This window comes from Amaranthus tricolor, chromosome 12 (genome assembly GCF_026212465.1).
Source record: "Amaranthus tricolor cultivar Red isolate AtriRed21 chromosome 12, ASM2621246v1, whole genome shotgun sequence".
In the NCBI taxonomy this organism is placed as follows: domain Eukaryota; kingdom Viridiplantae; phylum Streptophyta; class Magnoliopsida; order Caryophyllales; family Amaranthaceae; genus Amaranthus; species Amaranthus tricolor.
Window position 1 is genome coordinate 10,730,154 of NC_080058.1, and position 15,196 is coordinate 10,745,349.

At 33.5% G+C, this 15,196-nt stretch overlaps 1 protein-coding gene across 1 annotated transcript; it reads left to right on the top strand.

The window, feature by feature from the left end:
• The first annotated feature begins 2,326 nt into the window (after positions 1-2,326).
• LOC130828904 (uncharacterized) lies at positions 2,327-14,316 on the top strand. Its single transcript, XM_057694940.1, has 15 exons — positions 2,327-2,611; positions 3,233-3,316; positions 3,422-3,493; positions 3,592-3,663; positions 3,736-3,978; positions 4,737-4,850; positions 4,983-5,087; positions 5,257-5,391; positions 5,482-5,550; positions 7,367-7,473; positions 8,398-8,481; positions 8,587-8,674; positions 9,995-10,108; positions 10,201-10,385; positions 13,614-14,316. The coding sequence occupies exons 1-15, from the start codon at positions 2,507-2,509 to the stop codon at positions 13,906-13,908; spliced, it is 1,872 nt and encodes a 623-aa protein (XP_057550923.1). The 5' UTR covers positions 2,327-2,506; the 3' UTR covers positions 13,909-14,316.
• The last annotated feature ends 880 nt before the right edge of the window (positions 14,317-15,196 follow it).

Below are 15,196 nucleotides of genomic sequence, written 5' to 3' on the forward strand. Positions count from 1 at the left end.
AGCAAGTGACTAAATCATATATTCTTGCGGCAAATGTTCCGACACGAATTGAAATTCCCATTGATAACAAAGCCACTGAAAATGAAGCTATTACACACCGGAAGCGTGGAAGACCACTTGGTTCAAAGGATTTGAAACAAAAAAAATCCAAAAGGTTGAATGAAATGGCAAATATTATCAATATTACTTCTTTAATGAATTGTAAAGAAACAAGTTTTAGAGCTTAGGATGAAAATCTCAGAGAAAAAGAAAATAATGATATAAAAGATAACAATGAAATTTCGATTAATTACATTTCAACTAATAGGCAAATAAATCGAAAGAATGTTATTGTTAATGACGCACTTGCTCATTCAATCGCCACCGAAATAACACTTGATGAAAATGATTTAGAACCAAGAACGATACAAGAACGTTGGTGTAGGAATGATTGGCCAAAATGGAAAGATGCTATCCAAACAAAATTAAAGTCACTTGAGAAACGAGAAGTTTTTGGACAAATTACCCAAACACCAAATGGTATAAAACCAGTCAGCTATAAATAGGTGTTTGTAAGAAAAAGGAATGAGAAAGATGAAGTGGTTAGATATAAGGCACGACTTGTAGCACAAGGTTTTTTCCCCAAAGAGCAGGGATTGATTATGAGGAAACATATTCTTCAGTAGTAGATGCAACTACACTAAGATTCTTGATAAGTCTAACTGTCTCAAACAGGTTACAAATGTGACTTATGGATGTTGTGGCCGCATATTTATATGGATCACTTGATACAAACATTTATATGAAAGTCCCTGAAAGACTTAAATTACCAGAAAACTACAAATCATGAGAAATGTTTTCCATAAAGCTGAAAAGGTCACTTTATGGACTAAAACTATATGGAAGAATGTGGTACAACCGTCTTAGTGAATTTCTCCTGAAAGAAGGATTTAAAAATGATCAAATCAGTCCTTGTGTATTTATTAAACGGACTCAATCAGGATTTTCTATAATTGCAGTTTATGTTGATGATTTAAATATCATTAGAACTCCTAAAGAGCTTGAACAAACTGCAAAATACCTGATGAAAGAATTTGAAGTGAAAGATCTTGGTAAAACGAAATTTTGCCTTGGATTACAAATAGAGCACTTAAGGGGTAGAATCTTTGTGCACCAATCCATCTATACATAAAAGGTTCTAAAAAGATTTCATATGGACAAAGCTCATCCGTTGAGCTCTCCAATGATAGTACGATCATTAAAACCAAAAGATGATCCATTTCGACCTTGTGAAGAAGACGAGGAGATTCTTGGCCCTGAAGTGCCATATTTAAGCGTAATTGGAGCTCTGATGTATCTAGCTAATAATACAATACCTGATATTGCTTTCGCTGTTAATTTATTAGCTAGGTATAACAATTCACCAACAAAGAGACATTTGAGTGGGATAAAACATTTGTTGCGCTACCTTCGAGGAACTAAAGATCTTGGATTATTTTATCAATCAAAGCAAGATGCTACTCTTGTCGGATATGCACATGCTGGATACTTATTAGATCTCCATAAGTCTAAATCACAAAATGGATATGTTTTCACATATGGAGGTACTGCAATATCTTGGAGATTCACAAAATAGACAATGACAGCTACATCATTAAACCATGCAGAATTGATCGCCCTTTATGAAACAAGTAGTGAATGTGTTTGGTTAAGGTCAGTATTTGGTCATATTCAAGAAGAATGTGGGATAAACTCGATAATAAATTGTCCAACTATAATTTTTGAAGACAATACCGGTTGTATTGAACTAGTTAGTGAAGGCTTCATAAAAAGGGATAGAACCAAACACATAGCACCAAAACTTTTTTTCGCACATGACCTCTAGAAGTATAAAATAGTAAAGGTCAAACAAATTCAATCAAGTGAAAATCTTGCAGATTTGTTCACAAAGTCCCTTCCATCAAAGAGGTTCGAACAACTTGTATGTAAAATTGAAATGTGTCATCTACGAGATATTTGTTGAACTCAGGGGAGAATCATACTCACTGCACTCTTTTTCCCTTCGTTCAGGTTTTTATCTTATTGGGTTTTTCCTGACAAGGTTTTTAATGAGGCAGTATTAAATAGAAATGTTGTAATAATATTTTACTCTTTTTATATAATTAGAATGCATTCAAGGGGAGTGTTTAAATATAGTGCGAAAGGTAATTAATAAATATAATATGAAAGATAATTAATAAATTTACCGTAATGTGAATGCATTCAATTTAATTGTGGATAAACTTGTCTATAAATAAAAGTTTACCAATATAAAAAACACCACTCCTCCCTAAGTTTTACTCATTCTATATCTGAGTTTTAATACGGCTAATAAAAAGAAAGATTTGTTTCTTATTTTTTATCCCTTCTACCCTCTCCTCGAATAGGGTTTTCCAAAAACACCACTCCTCCCTCTCTGAATATCACAGCCGCAGTCGATTATCTTCTAGCTCAAAAATTCGTCGACATTCAAAAGAGAGGGAGAATTATGGGAGTAGAATCAGAAAACAACAAGATGGATGATGCTGATTTTTATTTTACTGATTCTGATTTAGTTTCTCATGTTCGTGAAGCTCTCAAGTCCGCTTACTCGGTAATTTATCTTCAATTCTATCATCTGTTTGATTTTCGAATGGTTTTTTACCCCTTTTATATATAAAAAATTGAATTGTGGTTTTTATGATTTTATCATGGAAATATGCTTTATAAATTATAATAGCGTCTATGAATTTAATTTTTAATTTGATTGTTATTATTAGAATTTTGGCCTTCTCGTTACGAAGTGTTCTCAGAATAATCAGAAAGTGCATAATAGTAATAAACTGTGTTTATTTTATAATTAAATTCGGAGTGTTAATAGCGTTACTTTTTTTTTTTTTTTTTTTTCACTCGTATTGATTTTAATGTTAAGTCACCTTTAGGAGAAAAGGCTGTTAAAATCTATGTTAATTTGAAACTAATTGGTGAATTCAGTGCAAAATGTAATCTTTTCTTAAGAATATTTCTTATTTTAGCCTTGAAAAGGTTGTTTTTTTTTAAAATTTTATTTTTTTAATGAATCTGTTTTAGTATTGTTTATTTATGATTTTGTGAAATAGTAACACAAATTGTCCTTTGAAGTCGTTGATAATGCTAATGAGAAGATGAAACATTACTGTTTTAGTATTTTGTATGATTTTGTTTTCTGATTATGAGCTCAATATGGTTGTTGTAGGATCAAAGTGATATATACAGCGAACTCGTAGGTTTGTTGCATTACAATGATCATCTGAAGCCTGATGAAGTAGCCCTGCTAGTGGTAATTTCTGAATTTTATTTCGAAGAAAGACAATGTTATGTACACAGAACCGATAGGTTTGCCGCATTACTATGTTCAATAAGCTTAATTTTTGCTACTTTGCAGACAAGCTTGAAGGCTTTATCTGGAGCAGTTTCATTCATAGACAGTGAACACCATGGGAGTCTTCTGGAAACTGTAAGACTGGGTTCTGTTTGATTTATTACATGCAGTTGTGAGTTGATGATATAAATTGAAGTAAAAGTTAATATTTTTGTTGTTGATGCTTGTTTCAGATCTTTAATATGAGCTTGTGGAGCTATGGTTCTGATGTCATGGATGCTTTGATTGAACTCATTATATCCCTGGTATTGTTTCCTATATGGACCATGGTTTTTTCATAAGTTTTTGTTGCGTTTTTCTCACTTCACATATTGCAGGCTGTTTCAAGTGGTAAATATCTTCACCCATGCTTGGATATGCTTGTATGTAACTTCACTCCTCCTAGGAAATTTGTTGAAGCGCTGAAGTTGCCATATGGCGTTGCGAAGAAGGAGAAAGTCTTGGTCAGAGTGCATTCTGCTTTGGTATGTATTACAGGCTTGGTCCCACTGGCCCCAATGAGCTTATGGATGATTGTTCAACAGAGAACGCCAAAAGTTCTTCAAAATGTTCAAGGACCTGTAAGTTCAAAGACTTTATTTTTATGGTTGAAAGGCAAGCTTTATTAAATCTCTTGTTGAACTTTGCGCTTAGATACGAATTCTTATGCAATGTTTTTATGCATTGTTGAAAGGTTTACTGTGTAGTGAATTTGAAAATATGGTGAAATAAAGCATAGATGTTGAAAGTTGTGTGTTGTGCTCTTGCATTTTTCAATCTTTTAGTAATGTATGTGAAGGGAGGATCAGGCTTAGAAAAATGTTCTAGGTGGAAACAGTAGTCTCATTATGGATGCTGGATAGGCATATTAGCCTTTTTTTCGATGAAAATCAATGCCAAAGACTAATTCTAAATCTGTGTTCCTTTTTCCATTATTTACTCCACATTTTATGTGTAGCTGTTTCAGCCGCTTCTTATTGTACAGAGGAAGGGGAGGAAGCAAGCAGTGATATTAGTCCGCGAATTTCCTGGTTGTAAGAAACCTGGAGGATGCCTAATGCGTAGTGTGACAAGATTAGCACCTTTAACTTTTTGAGGTTTAGAGGGGTGGTTGGGAACCTCTCTGGTGTGAAGATCATAATAGTAGACAGAACTTCCATGCTGTGATTAGTGATTGTCGTATTCTTTCCTAATCCCCTTTCTTTACCATTTCATATATATGTTCTGGTCACTAGTAAAACACTCCTTTGCTGTCTGTTGCTCTTATTTGTGTCCTATCTTCATGTGTTTTTTTCCTTCCAATTGTTTTGTTGTTAATGTGGGATGGCTTGTTTTGTAGGTCGTATCGATGTTTGTGGAAAATATGTTCATGTTGGAAAGCGGTGCAATTGGGGAACTTATTGGCAATAGAGTGCTAATCTGTGCTGTGGTGGACCTGCTGATTGATTTTGACGTAAGTATCAAATAACTTGTGGTGACTACTCCTTTGTTTTCCATTACCAGCAAATGAGCATTAACAATTGACAATGGTTCATGTCTTCACCTGATTTGACATTTATGTTGATCTAATTTTTATGTGGTGTAGCTGGCAATTGGATGGGATGATATTTTAGAGGAGAACCCTCATAAAGGCATTTTTGAATTGGAATTAGAAGATGAACAAATACTTGATGATGATGATGGAGGTGAGGTATGTTGAATATTTATTATTTATTTGAGTTGGACTAGCTTGTTCTTGATTGCTTTATAAATATGCATTGCATGTCTTGGCTGAAAAAGAGGTATCCTTGCATAAGCTCCTTTTCTTGACCCCTATCTTTAGGTGGTAATATTGACATGATCCTTATTGTTATTTTCAGTTTTCTAGAGAATCCTCTGGTCATAAGCGTTTATGGAAAGATCATGTATATGACAAATTAGAGAAATTGGATAGCCTTATGGTTCTTACATTTGAATATTTAAAATCTTGCAAAGAGAAAGGCCGTTTGGCTGAGGTACTTTTTGGATTTTTTTGTCACCTGCTCTTCGTCTATGTTATTCTGTGTCCGATTCCTCTAATGCGTACTTTTTGTTGATGATATTAGGTATTTGAATCACTCATGCATTCATTTACGATTACAGTGTTGTCTGCTTACAAGTCCAAATTCGCACAGGTTTGCATGTTTTCCTTGCTATTCTGCTTCAATACAGCATTTCATTTCATAGTGCATACTGCAACACTATATGCTGCATTCAATTCACTAGTTAACTATGTGATTTTTTTTACTTTTAGCAATGCATGAAGATATTTTCCTGACCTTTTCCATTGGCAATTCAGTTTGCTTTTCATTCTTCCACTACACAGCTTTTAGATCTTGTTTCATAGTGGGCCGAGTTTTTGGCTTTTTAACACTATGTTTGATGCTATGAGTAAACTACCTAATCAAATATTTTGCGAACTTAGAGGTGATATTTAGATCATAGACAGTAAGAAATTGCTTAATTATTTTGATGTAGTATTGTAGGCGTAAACGAGTATAATGTTTTTTAGGCTCTGCATGCCAATTATTTGAATTTTACATAAATTAGACTTGGCTAAATGTTACACTAGATAAAATTCAATTTTGATATGGAAAACAAAACGAGAAACAAGAAATGATAATTTAGTGTTTCAGATGCTTAGGAAACGAGGTTTGATCTAAAATAAGCTAATAGTCGTATCCAAATATATTGATCATACGAAAGAAATATAGCCATTACACTAATCATAAATCATTAGGTTTGTATTATATAAGTACATCATAATATAGCCATAACATTAATACATAAAAGATAAGTTTTTCCATGTTGATGCAAAGCAGAAACGAGAAGTATTAATTTAGTTTTTTTCTATCCAATTTTCGTACATGTTCGGTTCGACAAAGTTTTACGTCTCGTGCTGGAATGCTTTAGCTAACAACAACATACCATTAACCTAATGTCAAGTGTCTTCTATGTAGGCAGGATTAGACAGTCAAATGATTTATCTTTATACTTGTAATAATCAAATTGTTGTTTCAATCGATCTTCCATTGCAAACTTCATCCATAGCTTCACATAAGTAAGAATCACAAATGATTTGACTATATTTTGTTATGATGTGAAACCAAAGATCTATAAATCTTTTGCTACATTGAGAATTGGACATAGTATTCGAATGATTTAACATTGTATATAATTTGTAGTGTAATGTAATTGGAACTTTTAGAATTAGGTTGTTTGAAAGAGATTACACTTTTTTTTCTTTTTCTTTTTTTTTTTTTACCTCTGGAGTACTTTGCATTTAAGATTATTGTATAGCTACATCTTGCTAGAGAACCAATTTGCAATTAAGTCTCGTTATCTAATGATGCATTAATGTTCACTGTCAACGTGTTGACTGTTACGTAACATGTGATGCGTGATATTTCATTGTTGCAAAGTTACTTATCAAGAAGAGGTTATAAAAATTTCTTCTAACGTCTCCCAAAATTGTAGGAAAAGTTCTTATAACATGTCGTTGTTAAATTTTCATTAATACCCATTAACATTGATCATAAATTTCATTTAAAATTATAGTTACTCGTAATTTGATCGATAAACAAAATAGTCATCTAATAAGTTAATTAACAACACGCTTAATGTACCTCATCTAGTGCATTTAGATATGGGAACATTATTGCACAATAATAGTAGTTCAACAATAAAAATGTAATTATAAGTTCGAAATTTTCCTTATGTTAAATTTTCATTAATACCCATTAACATTGATCAAAAATATCATTTAAAATTCTAGTTGGCCCCGATTCGCGTTACTATTCCTTTATTATTGGTTTTAACGACACCACGACCGTTCCATAAATGCATCCGAGATCATTTTTTCCATGGTGCTCACTCTACTTCTGAAACCCTATAGAAGTGCACGTATGATGATTCGATTACTTAAGTAAACACTGTTCCATTTTCTTGCAGTTTGTGATTTTCTATGCTTGTGCTTTGGATCCTGAAGGTTGTGGCGTAAGATTTGCTGAAATTCTTGCTGATATGTTTGTTTGCACGGGCTTCCCCTCAATTACGAGGTAAAATTGTCCATGTGACAAAAAAGACTAGTTTTCTTTTTTTTTCTTCTATTAAGAATTCTTCAGGTCTGTGTGGCTTTCTATGGGTGTTGTGTGCACTATTACGAATGTTACCATCTTAATTCTTAACAGATAAGAGGTATATGTCTTATCTTTTTTGGTTATGTCATGCAGAATCAGAAAATCTAAGAAGATTTCTATTTTTTTTTCACTTTATTTGGTCTTACTAGTTTTATGGTTTCTTTTTTATGACTTAAGGAAAATTGTTCGGTTTTTCGTTGTGTCTTTTTAACAATCTAAATAAATTGCATTTTTTATGGTTATGTGGGAAAAATGCATCGACTTTTCTCCTAAAGTTATAATTCTATTTGTTACTTTAGATGTGTCAATTGATAAAATTTGAAAATATCTACATATGCCACTTAGAGTGAAAATTAAATGTACTAGAACAAAATGTGGCAATTGAGTGGTTGAATAGTGAATCAATTCTCATCTAAAGATTCACTTTCTTCATGAAATTAGAGCTTAGAATAGTAAATAGTTACTAACTCCATTTCCTTGGTTCAACATTTTTCTAGGTCTTTAGTGGGATGCTTAATATGATTGGAAATTATTAGCAGAAATTTTGCAATCGAAGATTTGGGTCTTTAGTTTTAACCGGGACCATGGTAGAATAGGGGAAACCCAATCCTTTTATACGATGTGTTGTATCCTATAATTTAGCATTCACTTGATCCTTGCATTATTTTTGTTGATAGTTTGTGCTTTTGATAAATTTGTCATCTAGTTTCTAAGAAGTCTTTTTATGCTACAAGTCATTCCTTTTTCCTTTATTAGATGATCCTCCCATATTTTTTATTCGTAGTTGTACTTTTAAAGTCTTTTAGTGGTGTGAAATGATCTTTTTCATATTGTCTTTTGTAGGAAGAGTGCTGTTGCTTATCTAGGTAGTTACATGTCTCGTGGGAAGTTCTTAAAAACATCTCTCGTTGTGAATATTCTTGGAAGGTATTAGATAAGCTGTTTATTGCTTTTTCTCCTTTCAACTTGCGCTTTCAATATTGTTGAAAAGAGAAAATTTCGATCAAGTTACTGATTGTTTGATTATTTTAGACTTGTCAAGTGGTGCTTAGATTATGGCAATCTTCAAAAAGAGAAATTGGATCCAAAAGCTCATGATGTATTTTATGCCGGATGTCAGGTAGCATCCTCACTCAACTATTTTATTTCCTTATTGTTCCTCTTTGTTCCTCTTTCCCCTTTTAAAAAGCTTGTATCTTAAGTGATATTTTCCATTATCTTTTTGTGTTTGTTACATAAAATGGTGATGCATTGTTTGGAAGTATTGCTACTTTCTCAGCACTTAAAGATCTACATCTTTGGTTCACCTCCAATCATTGATACTATATCGGGACAACTGTGTCTTTTTGTTTATATTCTCAAAATAATTCAAACGCATAAACCTTCACGCTATAAAAAATGAAGCATTAAATCATAGTTAATTCCTATTTTCAACACATAATACACAATTGGACTAAAATAAAATGAATTGTGAAACTGAAAAGTTATAAAAAAGGAAGTACATATCATAACGAAGAAATGTGTGAAAGAGAGAGCTGACCTTTGAGTCATAGTAAGGGTTATTTTGGTTCAGGTTTAGGTCAATCAAGGGATGAGGAGCTTATAGTCGTATACTGCACTATACCTGCTATTTCTTGCTTGTTTGAATTCTATTTTGGTATGTTGGGTATGAAACAAAGTGGGGCAAAAAGCAATGGTTTAGATAAAGCACCGGGAACATCATTCTTTATTGTTGAAATGATTAATAACTCTAAGTTATGCTGAAACAATCTCGGCTTTACTATATTTCTTCTCCCCTTGCCCTGTTGGTGGAGTTTATTTAGTGGGCATTGGGGCTACATAATGTTTGCTTGTTTTTGTTAACTAGTAGACGGGAGTCTAGTTTTAAGGAAATGTGGAGCACTCAGATTTGAAGGAACTTTGTGAAACGTCATTCTGATGTGGTGATGCTTATGTAGTGGCTAAAAACACTTTGTGGAACCTGGAATTGACATAAACTTTGGTGTCTGTTTTGGTAGCAAATAGGTTTGAGTGATGTATATGTTGTCCTTTCAGGAAAACGGAAAATCTTCGTAATCGTGCTTTTGTAGTGCATTATATATAGTTTAATACTCCCTTCTATTCATAGATAGATGGATATTTGGGTTTTGTACCAAAACCAAAGAGGGGTGGGGGACCATTTAAAAGTGGGTGAAAAACTCTCTTTTTCCAAGGCATTGATATTTATGTGCTGTTGCGTTGTTGTATTAAGGGTAAAAGGGTAAAAATGAATGACAAAAATAAAAATGGGACATAATCAATGAATTGACCCAATAAGAAAATGTCCCTAAATCGATGAATAGGAGGAAGTATTATTTTCAAGTTAGGGCTAGTCTTTTTGTGAAACAGGTGTTTTGTTTCATTTGTGGGGTCCAGCAGTGTTTAATTACTTCAATTGCAGGCAGTCATGTATGTTCTTTGTTTCCGTTTGAAGTCTATCATCGAAACTGATCTGACATCGCAAATTACTGTGCCCCTGAAAAAGCTTTTGATGAATCACCTTGATCCATTGAAGGTAAATTACTTGGTAAAGCGCTTTTCTTTATTTTTGTCATTATTTGGCAAACTTTGGACTTTGAACTTTTGTTTTATGCCTAAAACTTGCAGGTGTGCTTGCCATCTATTGTAGAAGAATTTTTGCAACAAGCAAATGAAACTCATTTACTTCACGAAAGTGGAGTTTTCACCTTCCATGATATGCTGGAGTCAGAATATTCCAAAGCTTATGGTGGTATTGAAAGGACCGACATATTCTTCCCATTTGACCCGTGTTTATTGCGGAAAAGTGACAGGTCCTCATTTAATTTGTTTAGTATTTTATCATATAGAATCAATTTATCATATTTTATGTTTCACGTGTTATGTGTGCTTGCTATTGTGAGCATGTTCATTTTAGGCATTAGTTACTATATTCATTATAATTAACCTAGTAGTTGGTCATTAAATGCAAAAGTAAACCTAAGCATTTGTCATGTATTTTGAGGGGTACATAAAGTAGGAGTTATAGAATCTTTATAATATATTCCTCATTCTAATTTTACAACCCTTTCTTCCCCTTATTGAATTATGTCCGTCTAGTGTACGTATGCTAGTAACATTGGGGGATAAGATCAAAGAACTTCTCTTGACGATAATTAATTCTTAAATGTTTATAATTGTTTCGTTTAATCTGATGTGTACTTGTGTTTTAAAACCTGCGCTCGAGGCAGGTCTAGGCGCGAACGCTAAAAGGAGACCACTTAAATGCCTCCTTCAGTCTAGGCACAATGCGATGTAAGAGGCCCTTTAATGGCGCGCCTCGTGTATGCCGGATGAGTTCTGATAAATAACATATCTTTGCCTAATATTACTAAAATAACCCTCAACTCTTAGCTGTTTATTGAATGGAAAGCAAAAATATATCCTTTTTCTTGCCCTAAAGCAAAAATATGGAGTGAGAAATGGAAGAGAAAAATAACGTGCCGCCATTTTCTTTACCGGGCGACATATGATTCTGAGTCAGATTTTAAGTGTTCGTTTATTGGGTTGTAAAACTTTTCAAGCATCAAGAACCATTGTTTTCTTTACCTTTGTCTTTGTTTTAGTTTTATTGCTTTCGTTAATTCAAGACTATGTTCTCGACTTATTGAGTTGTCGTATGACTTTATAGGCTAATGTAGTGTTTAGCTTATATGTTATTTTAAAATATGAAATTATATTATTTTAACTAATAAGTAATAAATTTTTTAAATTGATTTTGGAGCTTTTTAGCAAAATTGTGCGACTCGCATACAAGAAGCTAGCGCCTTGCGCCTCGGAAAAAAAAGGACCTTTTGCGCCTCTTAAAATTAAGATGTGTGCCAAATTAAAGATGGTCTGATCCCTTTCAATTTCTATAGCTGTCTGTTTTTCTTGGATGTTCTATGGGCTATCTAGAGTCCAAACTCTTTCTTGTGTGGTGTGCCAATAATCTAAATAATTATTTGTTCATTATTATAGTAGTGGGATGTGTATGTTGTCAACTTGTATAGTCAAGGAATGAAAGGAACAACTTGTTGAACGAACTTTTGATCACTGATCCTGGTTCTTCAAACCCTCAAAATCATCACAATAACTTTTCTTAGGTGGCTGTGCTATTCTATGTTTGCACCAAGGTATTTCACAACTAAATTAGTTCTTATTTAGAGGACTTCTGGCATGCTTACAAGCTTGAATTACATGCCTTAGCTAAGACTGTTTATCTATTTTTATTATGCCCATCATAAATAGAACATTGAGTACTAAGAGTTACCTACCAGAGCTCACCAAGCTACTAGAAATTATCCTTCTGAAGCTGGTTTACAAGATTTCCCATCTTCTCATGTTAAACAATCTTAATTAAATGGATAGACACTACGTTATGAGTTCCTTGAACTCTCATTATAATAAAAGTAAAAACAAATTTGATTTATTTCTTTCCAAAATATGGTTTGTAAAAAGCATCTCTATGTTGCTTCTTTCCCTTGTGTAACTAATGTCTTCTATGCATATAAAATGGAAACAATAACCTCCATCATAAATGCACAATTTAGGTAGGTTTTACTCCCTTGATAACTTTTCCTAAATGCACATCTTCAAGTGTAACTTTCCATCATAAATGCACATCTTCAAGTGTAACTTTCCCTAAATAACACCAGCCCATATTTCTTGAGGCTTAGAGATACTTCCATCATGGAGCTCAAGACATCTCCTCTTTATTCTTTAATTCACTTGCCAATAGGGCTGTCTTGTATGCTCCATGTAACAGTTCTTTTGATGACCTTAACTTGATTTTCCTTGAATACACACATAGTTGCTAATGTTAATAGCCGTAATAGTGTAATACCTTGTAATCTTCTGTAGAGAATAATTAACCTAGGCCTCTTTAGTTCTCGTCTGGACATGTACAGGGCTATACATTAAGAGCATGCTGCTCCATCATTGTTACCTTGCTCAATTTTGTTTGCATGATTATTCTTTTGAGAAGCGTTTCTTTGGATGACTTTTTGAAATTTCGGACCTTGACTCTTGCTTGGACATTGTCTCTCTTGGACTAAGAACCTTCTTTGAACATGGACCTTGTTTGAGGCCTCAAACATCACATTGATACCTTCAAGAATTGTCCTTCATATGTAAGACTTGCTGCCCAACCTTGTGTGCTCTTTGATCCTTGTAGCTCATGATCCGTGGATGCATATGGATATCCATTAGCTCGATTCTTTCAACCAAAATCAAAATTAGTTTAAGAGGTTTGATACTTGCATCGAATTCAACATTTTCCCAAATCAATTTGCTGGAGAAACCGTAAAAAATTGGAAAAATGATCTCAAGGTTGTGCCATGCCATCACCACTCGAATGGTTATCTCTCCCATTCTTCTCTGAACCTTGTCACCTTGGCTACAGTAGTCGGCGCCGGCTGATAACAGATTCCCACCATGGGTCATGCTTGCTTCTTCCTTCTATTCTCGTTATCTGTTTTTCTCTTCATTTTTCTCCTTTTTTCTTTCCTGATATACTCCTCTGATGTTCTGATCGCCTCCTTTTATTCTCATATATCCTTTTATTCTTTCCTTTTGTTTTCTTTTTTCCATTACTATTTTCCATTTCTTTTTTCCTAGTAAATTTCTCAAAACCTCACTTTTGTTCATGACATCTCTTGGCCTATTTTATACATGTGAGTTGCACGGCCTATTTTGTACCTGTGACTCTGTGAGGTTGAGAGTGCCCAGCGGGGATTCAAAGAGGAAGGATGAATAGCATACCCCCCAATTTTCACGGTGTTTGCACTTCCTGTTTTTTGATGCCTCGAAGCTTCACACAAGAGCCAAAATGTTTTTGTCACTCCGATGTTAAACAATAAAAATGGCTTTTAGGAATTGTCTGGAGTGAAGAGATGGAATATAAAATATTGTAATGAATTTGTAGTAGTTTCTTGTAGTTGTAGGTGTCTGCAAACTTTACATTTTCATTATTCTGGCCCAGAATACCGCAATGACTGAATTTTGTTTTTTGTAATTTGCAGTTTCATTCGCCCAAATTTTGTATATTGGTCTATGGTTCAGAAAACATATGAGGAGGAGGATGCCAGCAGCGATGAGGATGAGGATGTTGATGTTTTCTACCCAGATATGGATATGACAGCATCCCGGGATGAAGAGATTGCAGAAGCCTTAAATGATGATCTTGATATAAATGATACATTAACCAAAATGTCTATTACACCTAAAGAGTCTTTACTTAAAAAGAGATTTGATAATAAATCACAAAGACCCATGCAAATGCCGTCAAAACTTAGACCCTCTATGAGCCCTGAATAATGCACCTCCTTTATTCATCGAACACAAGAAACCAGTAACTAGCCGCTGTGTGATATGCTGTACGTCGTGCGTGTTGCAACTTTTCTGTTGGAAGAAGGTTCTTCCCATTATCCACATGCTGAGAGGCGGAATCTTATTGAAACAGCATAAACATTGCGGTGCCGGCATATCTTGTTGCGATTCTCCACAAGTTTTGTTTGCTCTGTGTGATCTCTTCAATTCTAAATTGTATTTGATGGTTAGTTCAGCTAAATTTGTTATATCCAATATTTTTGATGCCAAGGTTTGAAACTAGTTAGTTTAGGCTTTTCTTGGTCAAAAATTGTAATTTATATATGAATGATAAACTCTTCAAAATCCAACTATTTAGCGGAAGCGAAATGAATTTATATTTATTTTGATGGAAAATCTCCATTCACCTGTTACTTGTATTAATAGCAATAATTCCAAACTTATTGTTGAAGCAAGACTTTCAACGAGGTTTATATTCACAAGGCGGTCTAAGATGGACAGTTATTAGTGTATATATATATATATATATATATATATATATATATATATATATATATATATATATATATATATATATATATATGTGTGTGTGTGTAATGAAGTGTTAGACAATCTCCTGAGCAACCGTGCGATCAAATGTATATTCTAGTCTAATAAGTGTTTTAAATCACTTAAAATTACACCTTAAATTACTCATTTTATAATTTAAGATGTAAAATGACTTTCAATTCTTAAATTGTCAATTTTAAACATTAGTCTCAACAAAGGGCCAAGTAGTATTCTTTAATTTTGAGCTATTCTTGTGAGTTGTGAGACAAGGATAAGTATGAGTTTTGGACCCTAAGGTTCTAGACCCAATTCGATCCTAATTTAAGGATTTGGATTTACTTATTTTTGGATCCTGTGGGTCCAGGTGGGATTTGGGTCCATGAACTTAGGGTTCAAGTTTGGGTTCGCGTCTAGGCGTTTGAGACCCAAATCCTACCCATAGACCCATTTACGTCTGTTTTTTCTAATCTATTTATTTGCTGTCATGTGTAACTAATTGTTTGATTTGGAACCTTGTTATATTTTGGAACATTACGTAATTTGGAATTTTGTTGGTTAATTGTTATTTGAAATATGGTCGTTGTATACTTGTATCTATACTTTAAAAATCAAAAGACTAGATCAACATTTCGTTTTAAGAACTTTAATGTTGGAAAACTTCATATATTTAGTCACTCAATTAAAATAAAGTATTAGAAGATCCTTGTTAGTTGAAAATGTTAAGAAA

Bases quoted from the DNA above. Each gene is read 5' to 3' on its own strand.
- LOC130828904 (XM_057694940.1), top strand. From the start codon at position 2,507: ATGGGAGTAGAATCAGAAAACAACAAGATGGATGATGCTGATTTTTAT. The intron at 4,851-4,982 runs GTAAGTATCAAA...TATGTGGTGTAG, and splicing joins ACCTGCTGATTGATTTTGAC to CTGGCAATTGGATGGGATGA. The intron at 8,482-8,586 runs GTATTAGATAAG...TGATTATTTTAG, and splicing joins GTTGTGAATATTCTTGGAAG to ACTTGTCAAGTGGTGCTTAG.